The 26,120-nt window shown below is 37.8% G+C and overlaps 2 protein-coding genes across 2 annotated transcripts; both read left to right on the top strand.

The window, feature by feature from the left end:
* Positions 1 to 663: 663 nt before the first annotated feature.
* LOC134745150 (opsin-2-like) lies at positions 664 to 15,182 on the top strand. Its single transcript, XM_063679128.1, has 8 exons — positions 664 to 795; positions 7,733 to 7,924; positions 9,943 to 10,152; positions 10,845 to 10,981; positions 13,552 to 13,717; positions 14,460 to 14,646; positions 14,797 to 14,879; positions 15,024 to 15,182. Exons 1-8 carry the CDS (start codon positions 725 to 727, stop codon positions 15,127 to 15,129), a joined length of 1,152 nt encoding a protein of 383 aa, XP_063535198.1. The 5' UTR covers positions 664 to 724; the 3' UTR covers positions 15,130 to 15,182.
* Positions 15,183 to 23,846: 8,664 nt separating this feature from the next.
* Positions 23,847 to 25,459, top strand: LOC134745266 (uncharacterized protein C16orf52 homolog A). The gene is made up of 3 exons (XM_063679259.1): positions 23,847 to 24,071; positions 24,191 to 24,403; positions 24,875 to 25,459. The coding sequence occupies exons 1-3, from the start codon at positions 23,969 to 23,971 to the stop codon at positions 25,060 to 25,062; spliced, it is 504 nt and encodes a 167-aa protein (XP_063535329.1). The 5' UTR covers positions 23,847 to 23,968; the 3' UTR covers positions 25,063 to 25,459.
* The last annotated feature ends 661 nt before the right edge of the window (positions 25,460 to 26,120 follow it).

The raw sequence follows: 26,120 nt of genomic DNA, 5'->3' as shown, positions 1-26,120 counted from the left end.
TGACTGATCAGCCAATTCGTAAATTGGTCACTTTTATACAACTTAGAATGTTTTGTATCGATGGTAATTGTACAAAATTCTTACGTACAGGAAACTAATATGTACTCAATCCAAATGGTTGTTGTGATGTCTATTAAAATTGTTGAATATATTTATTTGGTTTAACTTTTCCATTTTATTAATTTATTGTGCTTATTAATTTATTTTATTAAGTTAGTGTATTTATTATTTTACGAAGTAAACATATCATAGCGCCAGTGTTTCTAAAAACTCTTAAAAGAGTATATAAGTGGTCATTCTTATTTGAAATTTTAATATATTAAATACTTATTTATGATATATTTCAATTTTCTTATTGATTGTTTTTTATATCAACTAGTGTTTTCGGCATCGGAAAAGCAAAAAAGAATCCTCAGAGCTCAAATTATAAGTAAGGCTTACCTACTCCTCCGCCTTCGCCTTTATTTGGTTCATTAATAATTATAGTTGATACGGCTTCAGTTCACGGAAGCTCTAATCACCTTTGATTTCGTTCAAATCGTCGCCTTTTCAGCACAAATCTGTGTCAGTGTCGCCGCGCAAACCCTCAGTTAATCCGGTTGCGTCGATAATCTGTGAATCCGTTGCAATCCTATTAGTTGTTGATATAAAAGTTAAATGCGCATTAGATCGGCAGCAGTCAGTCAATGGGGTCAGAGTAGGACTACCGAGGGCTGCTCACAGGATGATTTCAACACAAATCATGGACAACCAGACGGAAAGAAGTGAATACGGAGCATACTTCGCGCCGCTCAGGTAATAGACATCAACGATCCACTCATAAATATACGTATATATGTATGTATAAACTCTTTATTGTACAAAACACAGAACACAAATATGGCACAGAGTAGGCAGTACAAAGGCGAACTTATCCCTTTACCATCATGATTTGTATAAATAAATATTTGTCGGCATTCAATGCCAAGAATCATACGTTTACTAAGCAGGATAAGGTACTCAAAAACCAACATCCAGGATGTTTGTGTACAGTAAAAAGAATCCGCATATAATGACATCGATCGAAGGGAAGTGACAAACACGTCATACTAAGCGGATGCCATATAAACCATAGTTTATTAACTTGTTATTTTTTTAAGTTTTCCAAATTAATCTCAAATTCCTTTGTAAGAGATGAGTTTTATTAACCTTGTAGGTACTTGTCACTGAGAATCAAAATTAAAAGAACTTACAGCCACGCACGCACCAAACGTCCTCACAAGGATAGACGTGGAAACGTCCTCACAAGGATAGACGTGGAAACGTCCTCGAAAACCAGCGAAGTGTCAGTATAGACCTGTACCGCTGGCTATATTTTGGCCCCTAGGTTATAAAAATATTAAAGTCAATTCTGTTTTCGCTTATGAATACTTTGTTAAGATGTAAATCTTACATTTTGTTTTGTGTCATATATATAATTTGCTTTTTTAGTAATTTGTTAATTTGTGGTAATTATTTTTTATTTTGAATTATATATTTTGGAGAAAAAAATATTTCAGAGAAAACATGTAACTGTGTTGCATTTAGTGTGAAAACATAGTTTGTGTCAATTACGTCCAATGCAATCTGATACTATGTCATAATATTCAAAATGACACAAAAAAAATATTAGAGTAAAAAATAATAATTAGGTCGAATTTGTTTAAATAGGTCCATTAAATGATTTTGTGTCTTATTAAGGCATAGCTTCATAAGATATTTGATGATTTTCTTGTAACAGGCTGTCACCGTTACAAAAGAATATTAAAGATATTAGAGTTCACATCTTATTGATTTGAAATGCGGGATAAATAAGATATATGAATTGGTGTCAGTTCCATCCACTGCATAAACAAATATTACAAAAATATTATTTGCGTTCAAACGAAGCTAGCGGGCGGTCTGAATGGGCAACGGAGGCCGTGCAGGGTGGGGCCGCGGCGTGACCTTGCCGTACGCAACGCATGTTTACTTCGCCTGTGCGCCAAATTGACGCAACTTTTTCAAAGAAGTTATACTACTACAAGCAAAGAATGCGTCGAATTATCTTTTACCTATTTAAAACTTATAGATATTGTATAATGTCACCATTTTGCAAAAGAACTGTAAGTACATGTTTGATTTGCGAGCGAGCTGGCAACATTGCGCAGGGAAAGCTTAAAAATATCGCGTTTACGTAAACGCCACATACATTTGTGACAGTGATAGGGAAAATGTACCACTAAAGTAAAATTTGGTTATTAATACCGTGACTTTCTTTCAAAATCAGTCTTTATATTTCGTATCAACTTAGGTACATAAGTATTATAGTTGCACATGCACTTAATATTATTTTCTCAAACATGCAATGAAATATCGTCCTTATGTGCGTCATAACGGGCTTCAAAGTATCACTTAGTGGACTTAACTGTGGCGTAAGGCAAGGTGGAACTATGTCCCCGGCGCTCTTCAGCGTCTACATGGACGGGCTTTCGCACGCACTGACAAGGACCGGGGTCGGATGCTCCATCAATGGCACAATGGCCAACCACATAACGTATGCGGACGATATGATCCTATTAGCGCCATCTGTGGGAGCAATGCGTGAGTTACTCGCAGAATGCGAGAGGTACGCCACCGAGCACAATATGACGTACAATCCTGAGAAGTCGGAATTTATGCTTATGGAGGCGGCACATATGCCCGTACACATACCACCACTGCTGCTCGATGGGGTTCAATTGCGTCAATTGCACAAGGTCAAATATCTTGGCCATATTCTGCTTTCTACCTTAAAAGATCAGGATGACATAGAAAGACAAAGGCGAGCTACTGCGGTACGGGCGAATATGCTGGCTAGAAGATTCGTCAAGTGTAGCAACGACGTAAAAAGGCAGCTATTCCTCAGTTTCTGTACAAGCGTCTACACAGTGGAGCTATGGGCCGACTACACCTGTGCGGCGATCAGTGACTTGCGCGTGCAGTATAACAACGCGTGGCGGGCGTTGTTTCGCTTGCCGCCCTGGTGCAGCGCGAGCGCCATGTTCGCGGAGGGGCGCGCGCCGGGCTGGGCCGCGCTGCTGCGCGCGAGGAGCGCCACCGCCAGAAAGGCGATCTACGTCTCCTCCAACACGCTGCTGTCAGCGGTCAGAGAGTGGGACGCCAGTCCGCCGCACGAGCGCTGGAGGGCCTACCACAAGCCTGTTGAATCGGGGTCGGGGTGACCCGAGACGCAGGTCCTTATTTAAAGATTTTTGTGTATTTGTTTTTGTGTTTGTGTATGTCTTAATCTAATTTAATTTAATCATATATCATTATGTAATTCGTTTTAAATGTTTTACTCATATAGATTTTTTTTCTGGATTAAATAATTTCATTCATTCATTCAAAACGGGCTTCAAAGTATCACGTTTCAGGCGGAGCAACTCGAGAGAACTGTAACGGAATTTCATACGAAATTAAAGGCCTAGGCCGGGAAGTATTTTTAAGCAAAAATAATCAAATTTTCGTTCCCCGTAAGCAACCCTTAATTTATTTTTAAAACAAAACGCAATTTTTTTTTATAGGGCTGTATCTCCTAAACCATGCGTCGTAGCGCAAAAATAATAAAATGTTCGTTCCCCTTTACGTAACCCTAACGTATTATATGAAAAATACAAAAAAAAGAAGAAAAGAAGCTTTATAGGGCTGTATTTCCTAAACCGTGCATCGTAGCGCAAAAATAATCAAATTTTCGCTCCTCTCTAAGTAACCCTTCATATGTTTTTAAAATAAAAACGCAAAAAAACAAAAAAAAATTATAAGGCTGTATCTCCTAAACCGTGCATCGTAGCGCAAAAATAATCAAATTTTCGTTCCCCTTTAAAAAGCCCCTAATTAAGATTTAAAAACGCAAAAAAGAAAAAGAGGAAAAAATCTTTATAGGGCTGTATCTCCTAAACCGTGCGTCGTAGCGCAAAAATAATCAACGTTTCGGTCCCCTTTATGTAACCATATTTAAAAAAAAGCAAAAAAAAACAGAAAAAAATCTTTATAAAATATCTTTCTTAAAAAGCGCAAAAATAATCAAATTTTCGTTCCCCTTTATGGAACCCCAAAGTAATATACAAAAAAACCAAATGAAAAAAACAACTATAGGGCATCTCCTAAACCGTGTATTGTAGCGCAAAAATAATCAAATTTTCGTTCCCCTTTAATAAACCCTTAATTAATACTTTAAAAAAAAACAGGAAATTAATCTTTATAGAGCTCTCCTAAACCGTGCATGGTAGCACAAAAATAATAAAATTTTCGTTTCCCTTTATGAAGCCCCAAAGTAATATACAAAAACATAATGAAAAAAAGAAAAAAATAATAACAAAAGAAACTTTATAGGGCTGTATCTCCTAAACCGTGCATCGTAGCGCAAAAATAATCAATATTCGTTCCCCTTTAAGAAGCCCCTAATTAAGATTTAAAAACGCAAAAAAGAAAGAGGAAAAAACATTTTAGGGCTGTATCTCCTAAACCGTGCGTCGTAGCGCAAAAATAATAAAATTTTCGTTCCCCTTTATGAAACCCCAAAAAGTAATATACAAAAATCACAATGACAAAAAAAGAAAAAAAAGAACAAAAAAAACTTTAGGGATGTATCTCCTAAACCGTACATCGTAGCGCAAAAATAATCAAATTTTCGTTCCCCTTAAGAAGCCCCTAATTAAGATTTAAAAACGCAAAATAGAAAAAGAAAAATTCTATTTATTTATTTAATCTTTATTGCACAAAAGAAATACTTATCGTACAAAAGGTGGACTTAATGCCAAAAGCATTCTCTACCAGTCAACCTTATATAGGGCTGAATCTCCTAAACCGTGCGTCGTAGCGCAAAAATAATCAATTTTTCGGTCCACTTTATGTAACCATTAATTTATATTTAAAAAAACGCAAAAAAAAACAAAAAAAGAAAAAAAATTATAGGGCTGTATCTCCTAAACCATGCGTCGTAGCGCAAAAATAATAAAATTTTCGTTCGCCTTTATGAAATCCCAAAGTAATATACAAAAAACACAATGAAAAAAAAAGGAAAAAATAAACAATAAAAAACTTTATAGGGCTGTATCTCCTAAACCGTGCGTCGTAGCGCAAAAATAATCAACTTTTCGGTCCCCTTTATGTAACAACCATTAATTTATATTTAAAAAAAAAACCGCAAAAAAAAACAAAAGAAAACAGAAAGCTTGCCACGCTTAAACGAAACAAAAATCACAATAAATTGCGTCTTAAAATGTAGGTACCACTTTGTCGTTTACCATAAAGACGAAATTTGATCATATCTTTATACAAATAACCTGTCAGAGAGTCCTCGACAAAGTGGTACCTTTTGATTAGGAACGTCACAAAAGTTGGTCAGTATGAGGAGTGCAGCCTACAGTTTATTTTTAATTATATTTACATACCTACTCCCACACTACGGTAAGATTGGTAAGGTTGATAAGACAATGTAATTATGCCTCCGAATGAAATAAATACACTGTATCGCAAAACTAAGTGGCGAGACAGCTCATAGTGCTACTCTTTCACTCTTGGTTGGTCTTAACAAGGGTAAAGGAGATTAGTATTAAGATCTTAGTCGCCAGCTGATATTGCGGCAAGTATAATAAGCACCCCACCCGCGTAGGTACCCTTCCCCGCGCATGCCCTTCTTGCTCAATTGAGTTTTATTTTGCCAGATAGTAAAAAAACCGTGGATCAAAATAACCCAAACTATGAATGATGTCTCGATGTGGTATTATAATAATGTAGACGTAAACTTAATAATATGATTTTTTGTGGCAGATACAGGGTGTTAATAAGAAAAAAATTTTTTTTTAATAAAAGCGGTGGATGAATTTGACAGATTTGTTTGAATAACATATAACAATGTTCTGTAAAGTACAACACTTCACTTACCGACTATAATATTATTTTAGGCGTTTTACGATCAATATTAGGTATTTATTAAATGTCATTATACCCGTGGATGAAAATGACACAAAATGCGTGTGTACGTCGGAAGTCACTTTGCCTTTACAGGGAAACAAAGAATTTCGTCTCTAATATTTTTTTTACAGAATGCTGATTGAAAAAAGAAATACCTAAATTTCTACCTAAGCAAATACCTAGGATGACACAAAATATTATTTTTAGGTTTAGTATAAACTATATATAAAAAATAAGCAACATTAATATTCTTATAACCTCAGAAGTTATTGGTACAGGTCTAGTATAACCGGACATAATTTCATGGAAATAGGATTTATATAGGCGAATTGTCACTCATAAGCGAAGTCAAGTATTTGAAAACAAAACTTCGCACAGTAAGTACGTCATAGCATAAAGAAATATAAGTACGGAAAGAGTGCTAACTCCATACATCCGTTTTTTTACCAAAACGCGAGTTATTTTCGTAGTCGACATCTAGCGTCAAGTAGCCAATTTATCATTGTCATTGACAATAGATGTCGCGACGAACGAAAAGTCTAATGCTCAACAATTTTCAGCTAATATTATAACCGGATTAACCGGAATTCTATTTTCAAGTCCTCCTGCTTGTAATATTAGTTGTAAATTGTTTTAGCAATACATTTTTCGTTAGTTGCGACACGTGACATCTGGTGTCAAGTAGCGGTATTCATAAATCCACTACTTGACGCCAGATGCCGACTACTCGCGTTTTGATAAGAAAACCGGTATATGGAGTATGGAGTTAGCAGTGTTAGCACTCTTTCCTTACTTATAATTTTCTATGGTCATAGTAAGCGAAGCGTTTGGTCAGTATAAGCGGAGTCATAATAAACGGAGTATAATGTAAAATTATGAATATAATATTTACACGATTATGGTTATTTTCCCTTCCCATCACGTCTAGCAGGTAAAAAAAACTTGACATATATGTATGTGTACCTTACTAACTAACATATATTATTACCATTATATATATACGCAAAATTTGTGTTTAGTTTTTTTTAGGGTTCCGTACCTCAAAAGGAAAAAACGGAACCCTTATAGGATCACTCGTGCGTCTGTCTGTCTGTCTGTCCGTCTGTCACAGCCTATTTTCTCCGAAACTACTTGAACAATTAAGTTGAAATTTGGTATGGTATACATATGTAAGTTTGTGACCCAAAGACGAACATGTAACGTAAACAAATTAATTTTAAACATGGGGGCTACTTTTGGGGGTAAATGTGAAAATTAACAAATAAAGTTTATCAAACTATATTGCGTTACATATCAAATGAAAGAGCTCATTGTGAGAATCTCAAATATATATTTTTGTTATAATTTTATAATAAACAATTTCGAAGTTATTCAAGAAAATAGGCAAAAAATTACCATTACATACCAAGGGGGGGGCCCTTTATCTCCGAAACTACTGGGTCAAAAATTTTGAAAAAAATACGCAAAATAGATCTTTACCTATAGATTACAGGAAAACCTATTAAAAATGTGTAGTCAAGCGTGAGTCGGGTTACTTAGTTTTTGATCCGACCCCTGCGGGTTTTTTAAAGACATTTCACTCACATTTCACATAAAAAATACATTGTTAAAATTGTGTAATGTACGGAACCCTTGGAACGCGAGTCCAACTCGCACTTGGCCGGTTTTTTATCAGAAAATTCCACTCATGATTCAAAGGTGAAAATGAAAAAAGTCCATTATTATTTTCATAAAAACATTGAATACGTCCTGAACGTCCCTGGTGTCCACTGTCCAGGTCAAACGGCATCGACGGCGTAGAGATGCTGGGCGCGGGCTTGACGGGCGCCGACTTGGCCGCGGTGCCCGAGCACTGGCTCTCGTACCCCGCGCCCCCCGCCGCCGTACACACCGCGCTCGCCCTACTCTACATCTTCTTTACCGCCGCTGCCCTCATTGGGAACGGGCTCGTCATCTTCATATTCTCCACGTGAGTAAACCTTCCAACTCCATTGACTGTGGAAAACTGCTCGCTTTACGTTACTCTACAATTTCTTCGCTACTTTAACATTTCTTCAAAGCCGCTGTTTCTATTTATTTATAATAATAATATTAGTAGTTTATGTGACTGCTACATAATGAAAGGCATTAAAACTCGAGTGTGGGTTTATGAAACGAACGTGGTGAGTTTCATAATAGAATCACACGAGTGTTTTAATGCCTTTCATTATGTAGCAGTCACATAAACTACTAATATTATTATTATAAATAAATAGAAACAGCGGCTTTGAAGAAATGTTAAATAATGTTATCGAAATCGATGTTATTATTTAGCAATAATAACATTTTCACAGATAAAAAATTTGCTGTAACAAAACAGTTTATCTTAATGTTGGCCATTATTTACGGATTTTGAAGGCATCATAGAGGGTTTATGATATGTGTGTAGATAAAATAATATAATTTATATTATAATATAATAATCTATTTTTATTTCTTAATAATAACTAGGATCCATTGGGGTTAGGTACATGGTGACTTAAAATCTATTGTTAATATTTAAAATACTTAATTAATTTATGTAATGAAATAAAAATTTACAATCAATTAAATTAATAAAATCAAAATTAACAATAAATTATTAAAATCAATTAAACTAGTTGCGGTGTTTATTCACTAGTTTTTATGTTCATTTATTAGGTTTTTGGGTACTTTGTGATAAATTATGTTATAACTCAATAGTTATTTGTTATACAAGGGTGCAAAGTTGTATTTTACCCGCGAGTGTGGAATTGAAACACGAGCAAGAGAAAGGACTCTATAGTTGAACCACGAGCGAAGCGAGTGGTTCTAAAATAGAATCCTGAGCGTAGCGAGTGTTTTAACACACGAGAAGTAAAATGCATTTGCACCCGTGTGTAACACAAAACTTTTCCCCTCACTATAGCGAGGAAAGTGCAACATCCACAGGCGTTAGATCATCCAATTCATCAACTGGAATCACTAATTTTTTTACGATATTATAACAAAAAACTTTTGAAATTCTGTACTTTTACGTGAGAAGATTTAAAGTAAAATTTTTGTTGTCAATGTTGACATTTCTGACGTATGAAATGTCAATGATATGTTTTGAAATTGCATCGACTTAACTTGTGCGTTCAGAATTATATTTAACATAATTATTAAAAAACAAACGTTTATTATGGAATTTTAAGGTTTATGGCTTAAAATCATTAAATAAAGCTAAATCTGGTATTTTTTATTAGATTCTCAAACCATTTATTTAATAATAATTAATATCGAACGAACCATTATTATGAGCGTTTTACGTTTTGTTATCTGTCAAGCTACTTAAACACGCTCCATCCAAGGTCAAATTACTTTCCCCACTAGTGGATAAAATGCGTTTTTCCCCGCTTGTTTTAAAGTATAAAAGACGGCTTTCCGAGCTAGTGAGGAAAAAAAACTATGAAAGTAATAAAAAATCGCAGAAATTACTTTCTTAATTATTAAATGAGGAGTTATTAAATTGCAATTAATTATTCAAATTATTAATGAATGCTGAGAAATGATTTTTCAAACTTGGATAATTGCTTAAGTGTTCATTCACTGGAGGTCTTACCCTACCCATGATCATTAAGTTATTAATGTGTTATGTTATGTGTGTGGTATTTATTTAATCGTATGGCATGTAATAACCCTTTTCCAGGCCGCACCGATCTTTTCCCAAAAAAATATTTTCTTTCCAGGTTTTCCCAAAAAATCCCAATATATTCCAATTTATACAGCTTTTATGATTCATTTGAAGACAAGTCACATTTCCCGAAAGTGCAATCTAATAAAATTGAAATTCTATTGGCGCGTATGTGGTCGATTAATTGGAATCGGAAATCTATGCCTGGAAAAGGGTTGAGTTGTTTTCATATGCACAGTAAACCCTAAAAACATAGCAAAACTTTCTTAAGCACATACTACCCCTGACCAAACGTATTTTCTTGTTGTTTACAGAACGAAAAGTCTTCGCACGCCAAGCAATCTTTTGATATTGCAACTGTCCATATTCGACTTCATAATGATGGCGAAAGCACCGATATTCATTTACAACAGTGTCATGAAAGGATTCGCGCTGGGCGACCTAGGGTGCCAGATATTCGCACTGATGGGTGCCTACAGTGGTATTGGGGCTTCAATGACCAATGCTGTCATCGCCTTTGATAGGTAAAAAAAGGTTTGATAGGTTTCTTATTCCGTTGCCACTGTACCCACCTTGTTCCCTTAAACCTTGTTCCACCTTACAGAAAACCACAGCCAAATCACAATAGACCCTTCTCATAGTGTTGTGTGCCTGCCGGTGAGTACGGTTGCCAGAGCTGAACGAGAGTGCGGAGTGTTAGAGTCGGCAACTTGCATGTAACACCTCTGGAGTTGCAGACATCCATAGGCTACGGAGACTGCTTACTATCAGGCGGGCCGTATGCTTGTTTGCTACCGACGTAGTATATAAAAAAAGTTGAGGCTGAGGCCATTTTGTGTTGCCACAATGAGAGTAATGAGACATAAATACTACTAACTAACTAAAGACTGTACACGATAAAACCCGGCCATGCATGATTTGGTATATATTTTTACCCAATGGACATATTCAAGCAGTTATTTTATTTTAATAATCTGTATATATAGTACTATATAATAAAAATACAATCATATTACAATGTATGGACGTGTGTGAGTTTTTGCCGAATTTATTCCAATTTATAACCAACAAATTAGGTATAAGAAATCTGAGAAACAAAAGGGTCACAGAGAAAAATTGGCAAAAACGACGAACTCAGCGAACAATCGTGTGTTTAGTTTAGATATGATATATTATAATGAAATTGTGCTAAAATAATAGGTACATTCTCTTGCAGACATTCAACCATCACACGGCCTTTAGACGGTCGTCTGTCGAAAGGGAAAGTACTGCTACTAATGGCGTTGGTTTGGATTTACTGCACGCCATGGGCTCTACTGCCGCTGTTTAAAATTTGGGGCCGATTTGTGCCAGGTATCTCAATGATGTGCCAGGTTTGGCTTCTAAATAATACCAAGACCAATTTTATTTTGTATTAAGCAGAAACGTCGGCAAACGATACCACAAAGCTTAAAAATAATTGGTGCCGCATCGTTACTGGTGAATTTCCAATATGACTTGGAACTCCGGTGGCCGTTTAAGAAGTGTAAAGCTCTTGAGATAGATGTCGCTAGGCGCCTCCCTAAGGCGCGCGCATATGAGTGAAATAGGTAGAGGGAATATTCGCTGTCATCAAGTGAATTCTCGGTAGCTCAGTTGGCAGAGCGATGGGCTAGTGATCCAGAGTTGCGAGTTCAAGCCTAGCCCGAGACAGTGAACTTTTCCACTTTGTTGCAGCATGGTTCAATTTTTATCGCCTGTCACTATACCTGTCACTTTCACACTTACATACTTGTTAGAACGTGACAGGCATGGTGACAGGTGATAAAAATTCGACCGTGTTACGGCCGCAAGACGCGATTAACAGCTCACTAACTATAGGTCCACCGTTTAACTGAGGCGGCTGGTAAGAAGTTATTATGGTAAGCTACGGACTGGTTGAAAGATTGGCTGCATGAAGCTCTTTTGAAGTATGTTCAGGAAGTAACAATCTTATATAAAAACTTGTTCCAAACTCAGCTACCTTCTAGGGTAGACTGGGGACAATTGAAACACTTTGTTTAACCGCCTGTAACTATTTTATTTTTACAGTTAGAAGGGTATGCGCCTGTATTATTAAAAGTTATTTATTTAGTTTCTAAATAAAATGTGTTTTAAAAGCCTGTCGCCCATGGTTACGTAATGATAAGGAATATAAGAATGGCCGACCGTAGCCGGAGTATTGCGTCACATGCATAGATACTCTCTCTCCTTTTCAGTCGGGTTTTCGCCCAGGGCATAGTACTTGCACTGCTCTGCTCAAAGTACTTGAAGATGTTAGACAAGGCATGGAGCTGTCTCAGTTAAAGTTGTTGGTACTAGTAGATTTCTCAAATGCATTTAATGCGGTTAACCATGACCTTTTACTAGCCTGCCTAAGTCACTTAAATATGTCATCGTCGGCGGTTCGTGGTTTTCCTCTTATCTTCAAGATCGCCGTCAATCAGTTCGTGCTGACCGAACCTTCTCTGACTGGTGTGATCTTTCTGCTGGAGTTCCACAGGGTGGCATTCTCTCGTCTCTTCTTTTTTCAATTTTTATCAATATGGTCACCCCTAACATTGGCTGCTCCTACCATCTATATGCTGACGATCTGCAGCTTTATACACAGGCAAACGTTAAGGACATGGATCATGCAGTCTCTATCATGAATAGCAATTTAAGCCATCTTTCTGCATGGTCACGTTCTTTTGGGATCGTAGTTAACCCAACCAAATGTCAAGCGATCGTACTTGGGAGCCCACGCATGCTGGCGTTGATGGATTTACATAGTGTAGCACCTATCAGGTTTGAGGATGTCGTGATACCGCTATCACCTAAAGTGAAAAATCTGGGTCTGATTATAGACAGTGGCCTTACGTGGGAACCCCAGGTGTCTGATGTATGTCGCAGAGTGACGTACACGTTGAGATCGCTTTACAGGTACAAAAACTTTTTGCCAATTAGCACAAAGATCCTTCTCGTTCAAGCTCTTGTACTTCCCACTATCGATTATGCTGATGTGTGCTACTCTAATCTAGTTCAAACTTCACTTAACAAACTGGACAGACTGCTCAACAACTGTATTAGGTTTATATTTTGTCTTCGGGAGTACGACCACGTATCAGCTTATCGTAAGCAGCTTAATTGGCTTCCTATTCGTGAGCGAAGATCTTTGAGACTGTTAGGTACACTTTACTCTCTTCTATTTGATCCCAATACACCAGAATATCTCAGATCCAAATTTAAATTTGTTACTGCTCGCCCTGGTGGTGTTCTCCGTCCCTCCCGTAGCCTTAAGCTTTCCATTCCCCCTCATCGCACTGGTTTCCTGACCAACTCCTATACTGTTCAGGCGACACGCCTGTGGAACGACCTTCCACTCAATATCAGGAAAGCTCAAAGTAAATTCACGTTCAAGCGTATGCTGCGCAAGCATTTGTCTGAAAGATGTAAGTAATGTTTCACAGTAGGTACATGTATAAGTATATATGTAGATATGTATGTAAGTGTATCATACAAAGTATAAGTTTAAGTTTATGATTTAAATGTAATAGGTATACTATAATTAGTATTTAATTTGTAAATAGTAGGTAGTGATATCGTTTAATTATTTTCAAATACAGTACAAAGCCTGCACCAACAAACGTCTCTTTTTGGCCCAGTGGTTGACTGGTAGAGAATGCCTTGAGGCATTAAGTCCACCATTTGTACTTATTTTATGTGCAATAAAGTATAAATAAATAAATAAATATTGTAGTTATCAAGACATTTGGCCTGTCTCAATCATAACGTGTTTCAATTGTTCCCGTTCTACCCTACTTGAAAATCACTGTGAAACTTTTTACCAACCGCCTGAGATAAGTGGTAGACGGATCGTAGCAATTTCACGAAGACGTAAGTTATGTATCCCAACTGGTTTGCAGAGGGTTACCTGACGTCCTGCACATTCGACTACCTGACCAACACGTTCGACACGAAGCTCTTCGTGGGGTGCATCTTTATGTGCAGCTACGTGTTCCCCATGTCCGCTATCGTCTTCTTCTACAGCGGCATCGTCAAGCAAGTGTTCGCGCATGAAGCTGCTTTGAGGTATGTCACCTGTTATTATTATTATGTCGTATGGCTTTTACTTATTCCTAAATTAATATTTTAATTTACAATTTTTATTGTTACACAGAACGAAAATATTTACAATTTAATATCTAAATTGAGCAGCCAATCCCTTGCTTCCGGTGTGAGTGCTAACAAGTCCTGCATGCTTCCGGCAAAACGCCTTTTAGGACATTTTCCTATGATGTGATCGATTGTTTGAGTTGGCTCTCCACAGTCACAAGCTGGTGTCGGCCAGATTCCCCATCTGTGAAGGTTCTGGTTACATCGTCCTTCTCCCGTTCGGATGCGGTTTATAGTGACCCAGAACTTACGGAGATCTTTGAAGCCAGTCGGCAGTTTAGTGGGGTCTATGTGGGAGTCACCGCCCTGCGCTTGCCACTGCTTTCTCCATTCCGCGGAGACATTCAATGGTTCTTGGCCCTGTAGCTGGTGGTCAGACAAAATAGGTTTGCGAGATGGTAGGCGCGCCTGCGGTAGATGTGACCTGTTTAAATACCGATTTTCAAAGAAGAGATCTTCACAGCACAATTTGTCTTCTTTTGTGAGCACTGCATGGTATGTCTATTTTATTTCATGAGCATTTATTTTATAGTCCACCATTACAATACGTGAAATTACAAATATTACAATACAAAATTACAATACAATTACAATACATAAAGCAAAACGTGAAACGAGGGTCTATAGTTTTTAGTGTTAAGCGAACCCTTGTTTACAGAGCTCAGGCCAAGAAGATGAACGTAGAATCTCTGCGATCCAACCAACAGGCTAACGCTGAGTCGGCCGAGATCCGGATAGCTAAAGCAGCCCTCACGGTGTGCTTCCTCTTCGTCTCCTCGTGGACCCCGTACGGCATCATGTCGCTTATCGGCGCGTTCGGCAATCAAGAGCTGCTCACACCTGGGGTAAGAAATGCCAATGTGAAAGGATTTTAAATGCAAATCCAAATTCAGATGATCTTTAAACAGTTTATCAAAACAATATTTTCACTTAAGTTTGATTCAGCAGGTACCTATTCGTGACATTTGTAAAAAAGTAATGTATCTCACTTACAGGTAACAATGATCCCCGCGGTGGCGTGTAAAGCTGTAGCGTGCATAGATCCCTGGGTTTACGCCATCAGCCATCCAAAATACAGGTCTGTATGTTTTCTAACACTATGCTAGGTTTACAAACATACATTATTATTCTATATTTTTTTAAGTTTAACTACTCTATTGCTTTACTTTATTATTGGTTTGCTTTACATTTGGAATATTAAGCAAAATGTTTTCGTACATAGGCAAGAACTCCAGCGCCGCATGCCTTGGCTACAAATCAACGAGCCTGACGACAAGGCTTCCACGGCCACCACCAACACTTCCGCGCCACCACCTGCTTCTGCTTAACTACCTACTCACTTCACTTAGGGAGTAGAGTAACCGACTTCATAACAATCAATATGATTCAACTGAATCGTTTCACGTCCCGCTATGATAGCGCAAAAAAAGTTTATAAAGCATAGAACATCGGTTTTGTACCTAAGTGAATCATGACGATTCTCTAGGTACACACACAGATTTGAAAAAAGTATTAACATCTACCCATGTTATTTATAGGAATATTCAAAACCTGAAATGAATAATTGTAACGACTATAGCGACTTTAAAAGGACTTCGAGAAGAAAACTGTGCTTAGTTAATAATACTTGTATATCCATATTTTAGAATTTGCAAACTTGCCACAAATCGTGCCAGTAATCTAAGTTTATTAATAAATTTAATAATTATATTCAAGGTACAATGTGGTAAAATGTGGTTTTATTTATATTGAAATATGTAACCTTGTCACTTAAGTAGTTTATTTCATTTGACTTATTTGCCTAATTGGCCGAGCGTTAGCGAAGGTCTACGTTTCAGCTTGAACAAAATGCTTTCGTAATTATATACATGTTGTTCTCTTCTACAAGCCGCATTTTTCAACCGATTCTCGTGGAATTTTGTGAGCAGTTATTTTTTTGCTAATTTAGTTTTCGAAATTTTTTCAAAATGGCGGAGTCAGTCTCTGCTGCTAGTGCTCATTTTAAGTCCCAAGATAGCGAATGATTTTTTCATTTCTCATGCTCTGAAAGAGGCTCATTGTTGTTCTAAAAGGTGTGCAGAAAATGATACGTGTCTGAGGGCCTACCGCGAACCACGTTCGACCTGTTGCCTCCCTGTCACACTTACATACGAATTTACAAGTGCGACAGAGAGGCAACACGTCGAACGTGCTTCGCGGTAGGCCCTCTGCACTAGAGCATTTTACGTTCGAAGTACGATTTTTTTTTACGATAAGCAATTAAATCTGCTTTCGAGCGCCAAAATACCTCGGCATCCTCTGACTGAATCCCCCACGTCATTATTGCAGTTTTGAATTTGGAATGTTGTATTCTATTTTAATTCATAATTCACTTTGAATTAAATCCTTTATAAAGGCCTCAGGGACTCGGGAGGATAAATTCAAATTTAGGGGTTTGAGGAAAAAACCAGCAAAATGTACCAGCGGTAACAGATGGGAATAGCTCTGACTACAATAGCTATATAGGATTATTTTTTTCCCATCAGCAAACAGTAGTATCAACTACTAGAACTAATGGTTCTGTGAGATGAAGACCTCTTGAACCCGCATGGCCCAGCCAGTTTGAAAATTTTCCGAAATGGTTTTTTTTTTTAATTCCGCACAGTGACCGCACTTATGGCTAAACTCGTATCTGGTAATTCCACGACAGAAAGAAACATAAGTGATTTTTTTGATATCAGAATTTATATCTGTTTATGGTCAAGTAGCAGTATTGATAAATCCTCAGGATAAATCCGTTACTTGACGCTAGATGACGACTACGAAAATAAGCAGCGTTTTGGTTACTCACTGGTCAAGTTGGGTCAAGGCAGGTCAAGGGGATTGGCGGTCTAGTGTTATTACTAGTCTATGCCCGAGGAAACCTTTCGTGATGTAGGATTTTTACAACACGGAACACCGCCATCTAGCGTGCGATTTGTAAACTATAGTTTGGCAAACTAAAGGCCGTTACACACCATCGCACAATGACCTTGGTGCGGTGCGATGGTCTGTTATGGCCAGGGACCGGACAACCCTTTCCGCGATAAAACCCTTTCAATAGGCGACACTTAAACACGGCTAACACATTGAAAGACTTTCCCTTTTGAACTGCAAGCCAATTCATACCCTTACCTTTGACTAACCCTTACCGAAAAGCTAACCAAAAATAAGGCTAGCTCTTAATAAGGGTTACCCTTATTTTTAAGCGCTTTTTATAAAGGTTTCCCTTTAAAAGGAAAGAAAATACGTGCCTAGTCAAAGAACGCCGCCATCGCCGCCGACGATCGCTCGGATTCGAAGTAATGTGTGCTTTATGAACAAGGTAGACGACTTAAATTAGCACGCTTATATGCTAAAAGGGAAGCCCTTTATAAGGCTAACCCTTATAAGCAATATGCAAGGTGTTGGTGAGCGGATGATAAGGGTTTTGTAAGGGTATTTGGGCTACCGATTACTCAAATGTGGTAGCTTTATATAAGGGTTTTTAAAACCAAAACAAAGGGTTTCGTCTGGCAAAGGGTATGGTGAGTTAAGCCTTATGCAATACCCTTATAAAACCCCGATAAGGGATAGCGGGCCGGTCCCTGGTTATGGCCTTAATATTGGCAGTATCACTAGAAAAAGAACTATAGTTGGTCAAGCAAATCTTGTCAGTAGAAAAAGGCGGCAAATTTAAAAAATGTAGGCGCGAAGGGATGTCGTCCCATAGAAAATTTGAATTTGGCGCCTTTTTTCCACTGACAAGATTTACTTGACAAACTATATATACCTTTCAGTGGTGATAAGACTAGTGTAAGAAAAATACAGACAACGACTGGCAAACGACGAAATTTAAGTATATTAAAACAAATTATTTCAGTCATCGGACCTAATCAAATCAGGAAAAGTGGTTGTAAGTTCTGAAACTATAAGAAGCGGACTTAATAGGGCCGATATGTACAATAGTATCACAGAAAAAGTAAGTAATACGTAGTAACTATTTATTAATCTGTGGTAATAGTATTATCATACAGAACGGTCACGCACCGCCCCGCCCCGACTCGAATTACCTCGCCCCGCGACAGCAGATTGATTGATTGATACTAATCCTGTCTCTTTCACGCAAAGGGAAACCTTTATAAAAAGCGCTTAAAGATCCTTATCTTTACCCTTGTAACCCTTATTAAGAGCTAGCCTTATTTTTGGTTAGCTTTTCGGTAAGGGTTAGTCAAAGGTAAGGGTATGAATGGGCTTGCAGTTCAAAAGGGAAAGTCTTTCAATGTGTTAGCCGTGTTTAAGTGGCGCCCATTGAAAGGGTTTTATCGCGGAAAGGGTTGTCCGGTCCCCGCTCAGTACTATTTTTAAGCAACTTACTCAGTTACTCACACTATGACGCATGACGCGTGTACAGACGTGCCGTTCACGCATAGAAACGCAAGTGATTTTTGATGTATAGCGTGTCCGCCCTGTGACAGTATAAAGGTCGTGTAAAATAATAAATAAATAAAATAAAAAATCAGGAAAAATCTTCACCTTTTTGGGCACGATTTCTTTCTTCTGGGATATTGGCATATTGGGGTACTTACATACTACCAGGCCTCCTTCACTCGCTCAAGGCCACGCGCTATATGCCTACCGCTCGGCGTATCGTCGACGATACAACCGACAGAGGGCCGCCGAACGCCCGCCTGAGCGCTCGCACCGCACGTTTCCCGCGCTTACGCTTCGAAATGCCGAAACCACGTAATTATTGTGCAGTAGATGGGTGTAAAAGTAAAAAAATAAAAGAAAATTTCTCGTTTTTTTACGGTTCCGTACCCAAAGGGTAAAAACGGGACCTTATTACTAAGACTCCGTTGTCCGTCTGTCACCAGGCTGTATCTCATGAACCGTGATAGCTAGACAGTTGAAATTTTCACAGATGATGTATTTCTGTTGACGCCATAACAACAAATACTAAAAAGTACGGAACCCTCGGTGGGCGAGTCCGACTCGCACTTGGCCGGTTTTTTCATTTCCGAGAAACGAAGAAAGCTGAGTAGTATTTTAAATCTATCTTTATGAATTTTGTCACCATTTATTTCTTTGAACATAAGTAGATATATAAATCGTAAATTTAGGAGTTTTTGAGTCAGGTTGTTGTTGTTGTTTTAGTTGTTTTAAATATTTCATTGACTAATAATAAATATGGTTGATTCGCAACATTCGTTTTATTACAATAATAACATAAGTAACAGTACAACCCTAGCGCATTCTTACGATGACGCGTTGGCACGTGACTCGCACGGCGAGCAAGGCAGTCTCGACTCTTTGTGCGCGTACTTATGGTACATTTCTTCTCGTCCTGAGAAGCAGGTATTATTATTAAGATTTTGTAGGCTATTATAGCGTAGGTATTTTCGCTTTTATATAGGAATGATGTATGTTACGTAGTTAACTATTTATTAATCTGTGATACTACTTTCGCCACTCGTTGTTGAAGGTCGCTAGTGGTATCGCGATATCGCCGTGTCAAAATTTTAGGTGTCCTTACAGATGCCTGTGTAGTAGCGTCTGCGGCTGGGAGCATATAACCAAACGGAGACGCCGCGTCTGTAATGGGGTTGGCCGGTCGAAGAGTTTAGCAGATGGCGCCAGCATAGCTTGCCCTGTCAATCCCTAGAATTGTGTCCAATTTTTGTTTTTTTTTATGCCCTGGATGCCAGCCCTTTAAGCCAAATCTCATAGAAAAAGTGGCAAGCTATGATGGCGCCATCTCTGCAAACCTTTAGCCCGCACCAGACTACGCGGCGAGAAGCCGCGAACGCGAGTGTGGAGTCGATTTCGCTGGTTAGCGAACTAGACTCCACACTCGCGTTCGTGGCTTCGCGCCTTGATTCGCGCATGAATGTGGAGGGCCCTTTTGACGGTTGCTAACCCCATTTTCTGTACAAAAAAGTCTGCCGATTTTTGCGGGGGAGGGGAACGTCAAATGCATGCGTAACGTAAAAATAGCCATGTCAGATAAACGTGTAAAGCCTGACCAGTAATATATGATCATTGTCAAGAGGGCGCTGTTCATTCTCATGTATAGGGTGACAGTTCAGTATAGTATGAAAAAATTAGTTCCAGTGATATTCCGCAACATGGCGCGTGATCATATATTCCTGGTCAGGCTTTATGTATAAAGCGCTCCAGACTACGCGGCGCGAAGCCGCGAACGCGAGTGTGAAGTCGATTTCGCTGATTAGCGAACTAGACTCCACACTCGCGTTCGCGGCTTGGCGATGGCGAAATACCGAAATTTATAAGAGTGAAAGAGAAAAAATCCTATTTTGCCCAAATTTTATATGAATATTCTTTCTCTTACCCCCGGTCGGTCGGTGGCGCGTCTATAACTACTTGTATACTATGTCTATAAGGACTGATAAGGGCCCTCCACACTCATGCGCGAATCACGGCGCGAAGCCGCGAACGTAAGTGTGGCGTCGATTTCGCAGATTGTTCACGCCTTCGCGCCTAGTTTCCCGTTTTTTGTCGGTTTATTAGCCCGCGTCAAAGGAGGCGCGAAGTGAGAACTTAACTGGCAAGACTCCACCAAAGAGTAGGACTCCACATTACACACTATTTTGACATGATTTTGACTCATATGTGGCAAGATAAATAATAATTATATTATATATAAAGCGGCTATATTTTACGATTTTACAACAAAACAAAATGGAAAAATAGCTATAAAATCACGTATGATGCCATAGATAACTAGCAGTTAAGCTCGATCAGCTGATGCTTTTCCGCCATCTTGGCGAGAACCAAACTGCGAAATCGCCGTGAAGTTTGCGAGTGTGGAGTCATACGTCAACGTCGCGACATGTTCTCTCCGCGAAGTCGCGCCGCGATTCACGCACATAGTCTGGAGGGGCCTTAGGACTCATCCTTTTTTTGAGTGCGATATAGTCTGTCAAGCCATTTCCGTCAGTAGAGAAAAGCGGCAAATCTAAAATATGTAGGCGCGAAGGTACCATAGAAAATTTGAATTTCGCGCCTTTATCTACTGGCAGGCTATAATCCTAGCGTAAGAAAAAGGCAGCATGATTCTATTTGTCTATGTTTGACATGAGACATTCCCTGGCCAAACTATAAGTGGTCAAACCAAATTGTCAGTAAATAAGAACAAAAAAAACTATACTCATCCTTTTCTTTTGGGTGCTAGTGCTAGTACTAGTGTAAGACAAAGATAGTATGATTGTCTCTGTCTGTGTTTGAAATGAGACAGTCCTTTGACTAACTATACACAATTTAAATTGTCTGTGCCAACACTTCGCGCCTCCGATTTATTAAATTTGCCGCCTTTTTCTCCCGACGGAAATGGCGCAAAATTTAAATTTTCTTTGGGACGATCTCTTAGTGCCTACATTTTTTAAATTTGCCGCCATTTTTTCCACACTCCTTGACAGACTTTATTTTTCTCTCAGAATAATGACTAAAGCATAGAAGTCGGGCAAAAATGCTTCGCAAATATGTATACCCGTACTTTACTTCCTTATGAATTAGATAATGTGCCGAAAAGAGATGGATATATGCTTGTTATTTCTCATTTACGTACGGTGTCATAAGTCTGATAATTTGCTAGGGATGTAACTGTGTCGACTTTTTATATCGATAAATTATGCATAAGTTTATGTGCCGTGTAAAATAATAATCACGAAATTGGCAAATTGATAATAGCTGGCTAATGAAAGTTGAACCTGAAAAAACGCGGCAATTTCAAGAAATCTGTAGCAGGCGGCTCGTTGAAATGAAATGAAATGAAATGCGTGGAATACAAGGATGGCATAACTTTTACACTTTTTATAATTTTCATATTCTAAAAATCATTAAAAAGTATAAAAATTATGCAAGCCTTGGAATCAAAGAGCCGCCTGATATGAGGATTAATGCATGTACCTAATATAGCTTTTATCTCATTTGCAGTCTACAGAACCGTCTAACTATACCTCTCGTTTTTTTATCATTAGAAAGAAGGCGAGCGATCTTAACGTGACGTTTTATCGAAAAACACTTTGAAAATAAGTCACAACAAATATAATATACGATCATTTACATACTTTTGCTTTCATAAGTAAAATATTGTTATATTTATAAAAAAACTTGTCAATAAAAAGACACGTGGAAATGGTTTACCGTTTTTTCTAATGCTAAAAGACTAAGTATAGTTTCTAGTCATGTACAGTCAGCTGCAGAGAAAAGGCACCCCCCTGCATACAAAGTTCTGTAAATTAGTATGGACGTGGGGTACCTTTTCTCTGCAGCTGACTGTACCAAATAGGAAATAATAAAAAAAACGTTCGTGTAATATTTTTTTATTATTTAATAATAGGGAATATTACGCGAAACTTGGCGTAGGTGGCGCCACTATCACAATCTGAGGGTCTATCGCGAAACAAGAAAATCGAACTTTCGTTATCTAACATCTCTGTCACTCTTGCGTATTCGAGCGATAAAGAGGCAGCTAGATAACGAAATTTCGGATTCGAGTTTTCCGGTAGGTCCCCTGAAAACTTGTCAAAAACCTGTTAAAGGTACAGTATGAATAAGTTACTCTACGGTGCACTAAAAAAGCTAGTGCTGCACTCTGGTGGCAGAACATTGCAGTAATATCCCCTATTCCTCGTCCTTTGGAAATCTGAAATAAAAAGTTGAGTTTTGTGACCAACAATATTAATAAAAGGAACATTCATCAATGATCATTAATGTCTTTTTTATTAGGGTTCCGTACCCAAAGGGTAAAAACGGGACCCTATTACTAATACTTCGCTGTCCGTCTGTCTGTCACCAGGCTGTATCTCATGAACCGTGATAGCTAGACAGTTGAAATTTTCACAGATGATGTATTTCTGTTGCCGCTATAACAACAAATACTAAAAAGTACGGTCCCCTTGGTGCGCGCGTCCGACCCGCACTTGACCGGTTTTTAGTATTAAACTATAGTCTGGCAAACACAATCTGTCAGTAAGTAAGAACAAAGAAAACTATAGGTACAGTCGAAGGCAAAAATATCGATCCAGACAAATGGCTTAAAAATATGTGAACACGATTTTATTGTCTGAGCGTACACATATTTTTGAGACTGGGAATGTATATATATTTATGCCCTTGACTGTACTCATCAATTAAAATGAGACAGTCCTAGGCCAAACTATAAGAAAGCTGTAAATGTCGATAGGTTATTGATCTGAGGTCGATACATCACTATGCCAAAAATATAACCTTTCATACTTAGCAGAAAAGTTCGAAAATATATGCAAAAATCTATATAGACTTGAATGCAAGTAATAATTACATAAACAACATATCGATTTCTATGTTTAGGGTCAGGTCCTATAAATACATTTCTTCAAAATTGAACAAAACTCACCGATTAAAGGTTATCGGTTCGTGCGTATTTTCTTTTCTTCCTGTATGCGATTTACAGCCCTCGATCACACAAGACATTATCACAAAGGGAACTTCAAACCATTACAAATAAAAACTCAGCACGTATTCCAACAATCTTTCAGGAATAGCAAAAATATAATTAAAATAAACCAAGATGACCGCTGAAACATCCCGAAATATTTCAACTAAAATAATACGACTATGTCAAGTTGTTACAGTTGACACCTACCTGTGAAATAACGAACATATATTTTATTTGGCTGGATTATATTATAGAACCACATAGGACCATTTGACATTTCCCTCAGTTTATCTTATGACAATACTGAAAAAAACGAAAGAACTTGCGGATTGTTGTCTCACTCACTCATAGACAAAAAGTAATAACGTGTTGTGAATACGATATCTTTTACCAAGCTTTTATTTTTGCCCGGCTTCTTTGCTTTAGTCATTATTCTGAGATTTTTCTATCTTCTTATTTACTAACTGGGGTTGCCAGACTATATCTAATTATCTATTAAAGCGCTGGTAATATTGGACGCAAACTGTCAATGTCACTGTCAGTAGTGCTGTCAATATCAATACGAAAGTCAAAGACTAAAAGTCAATACTTTTGTTTGTGATGTCATGATGTGATGGGTTGATGGGATTTGTGAATCCTTTAAAAAATATTATAGTTATAGGCGTATGATTTGTGCCACATAAATGGTATGTTATTGATTCATATTGACAAAGGATTACTGTGTCAGTATGGATAAACTAACAGTGATATCTGGGACTCTGTTCATGGCAGCTGATGTGTTTGCAATAGTTAGCCTTGCCATGCCCGACTGGATAATTACCGATGTTGGAGGTAAAAATTGATATTCACATTGTACTTTGCGTCGACAGTATCAAGAACCTTGGAATTATTTATCATTTTGAAACCTCTGTTAATTCTTGTTAGAAATGTAATCACTTTGTTTTTTGTAGGTGATACTCGACTAGGGCTCATGTGGTCCTGTATTACACTATATAACAGACCACAGGTATGCTTCACTCCAGACCTACAACCTGAATGGCTACTAGCCCTTATTTGCATCTTTATTGGATGTATATGCATCACAACAACAGTGATACTCTTGGCATCAAGTCACTTTGATCGTAATGTTATCCCTTATGCAAGATGGGTGGGCTTTGCTGCAAGTAAGTATATATAAACTTCTATATTGTTCCCTTCACAAAATATTTTACTTGAAAGCCAAATTGTAAAAAGGTGTATTAAATTCAGATTTTTTATTTAGTTAAATACTACAATGTCATGTCAGTAGTCAACTTGTAACCTTTCTTATTCCTAGGAAATGCTGATCCTATTTGGATTTCTAAAACTTCACTATTCCAGTAGTAAGTTTTGACAGTGGTATATAAAAGCTTAGGTATTATGCAGAGCTTTTAGTATTCATCACAAACTGAGCCTTTGCCAGTGGAGCAATTTCCAAGTTAGTCCTTAAAAAGTAATAAGTAGTCTGTTTCCAAGCAAAAACTCACTTTGCCGCTTACCATAAAGATGCTTTGACAGGTTATTCATATAAAGATACAAGCAAATCTCATCCTTATGGTAAGCGACAAAGTGAACTTCGACACATAAAATTAACATGTAATTTTCATTACTTTCAGTGGTAGTTTTCTGCTTGGCTGCAGTCATTTTCCCGATGGGATTCCATGTTGATGAGATCGGAGGCCAGCCATATCAACTGCCAAACAGCCATCAAGTGGGAATATCTTACATTTTATTTGTTCTCTCACTGTGGATAACAGTAATATCGGAGCTCTTTGCTGGCAAAGTGTGTCTGCCCCACTTTTAAGCAGATTTCAGGGTTATTAATGATAACTACCTTCCAATAAGTATTATGTTAAGGGTCTATACATATTTTGCTCATTTATGCGGCATTTACACTACTATGTCGCTAACGTGGCTGCCACACTTGCCACCTACAAACTAGTCTACTCAACAAGTTTAAAATGTTGAAAAATAGAGATACTACTCCTAAAAATATGAGTGATACCTCATTGGATTTGGAATGATGTATAGAAAAATGTATTCGAACCGTTTATTAGCACACAAAAAAATTCAAAAGTTATAGACAAAAAAGGCAGCAAAAAGAAGATACATATTTTTTTTTTCGCCAATGCCTCAAAAAGTATTAAGTATTAATATTTAAGAAATCTAAATGGAATATTATTAAAGAGTAGGTAATTTCCAATAAAAAGTCTTTACTTGCAGAACTGTATCTCCATTATTTATACTTTAGCCCTCTGCGCCTCATTTTCGGGACCGAGGTATCTTGCCAAGAGCTGAAAGCGAGTGGCAAGACTCGGTACGAGTGGTAAAAAGACATTTCACACGTGTTGTAAACGACGTTTTTTAATACAATTGCGAAAAAATAATAAATTAATATATCATTAGTAGAATCATACCACCAAACCAAACCAAAACCAAAAGTACCTATACAGCTAAGATACGCGAGCTGCCGCAGCCCGCGATACCTTCATACTCGTGCGCGCCCCGGCCGCGGCCGCCGCGGGCCCGGCGCGGGTTGGTCAACGACACCTCCTCATAACTCATAAGGCCCTGGTACCTGCTCCGCGCTAAATTCAATTTTAACTGCGTTTTGAAAGTATAGTTTGGAACTAAAAAGTAAAAAGCACAAAAAGTACCACTTTTTGAGCAACTGTATTAAAAAAAACGATTACGTCACATCAAGTCAAGTTAAGATTTCAACAAGTTAGGTAATTGTTAATTAACACAATTTTCTCTATTCCTTCTTTATTGTAAACTATTTTTTTTTATAATTATCGTAAATTTGTTTCGCTTCGTAGAGCCATTCTTATATTATATACATATGTACTTAACAAGAGCACG

The sequence above is a fragment of the Cydia strobilella genome, chromosome 11, assembly GCF_947568885.1.
Source record: "Cydia strobilella chromosome 11, ilCydStro3.1, whole genome shotgun sequence".
NCBI classification, from domain to species: domain Eukaryota; kingdom Metazoa; phylum Arthropoda; class Insecta; order Lepidoptera; family Tortricidae; genus Cydia; species Cydia strobilella.
This window is presented reverse-complemented; position numbering and strand designations above follow the sequence as displayed.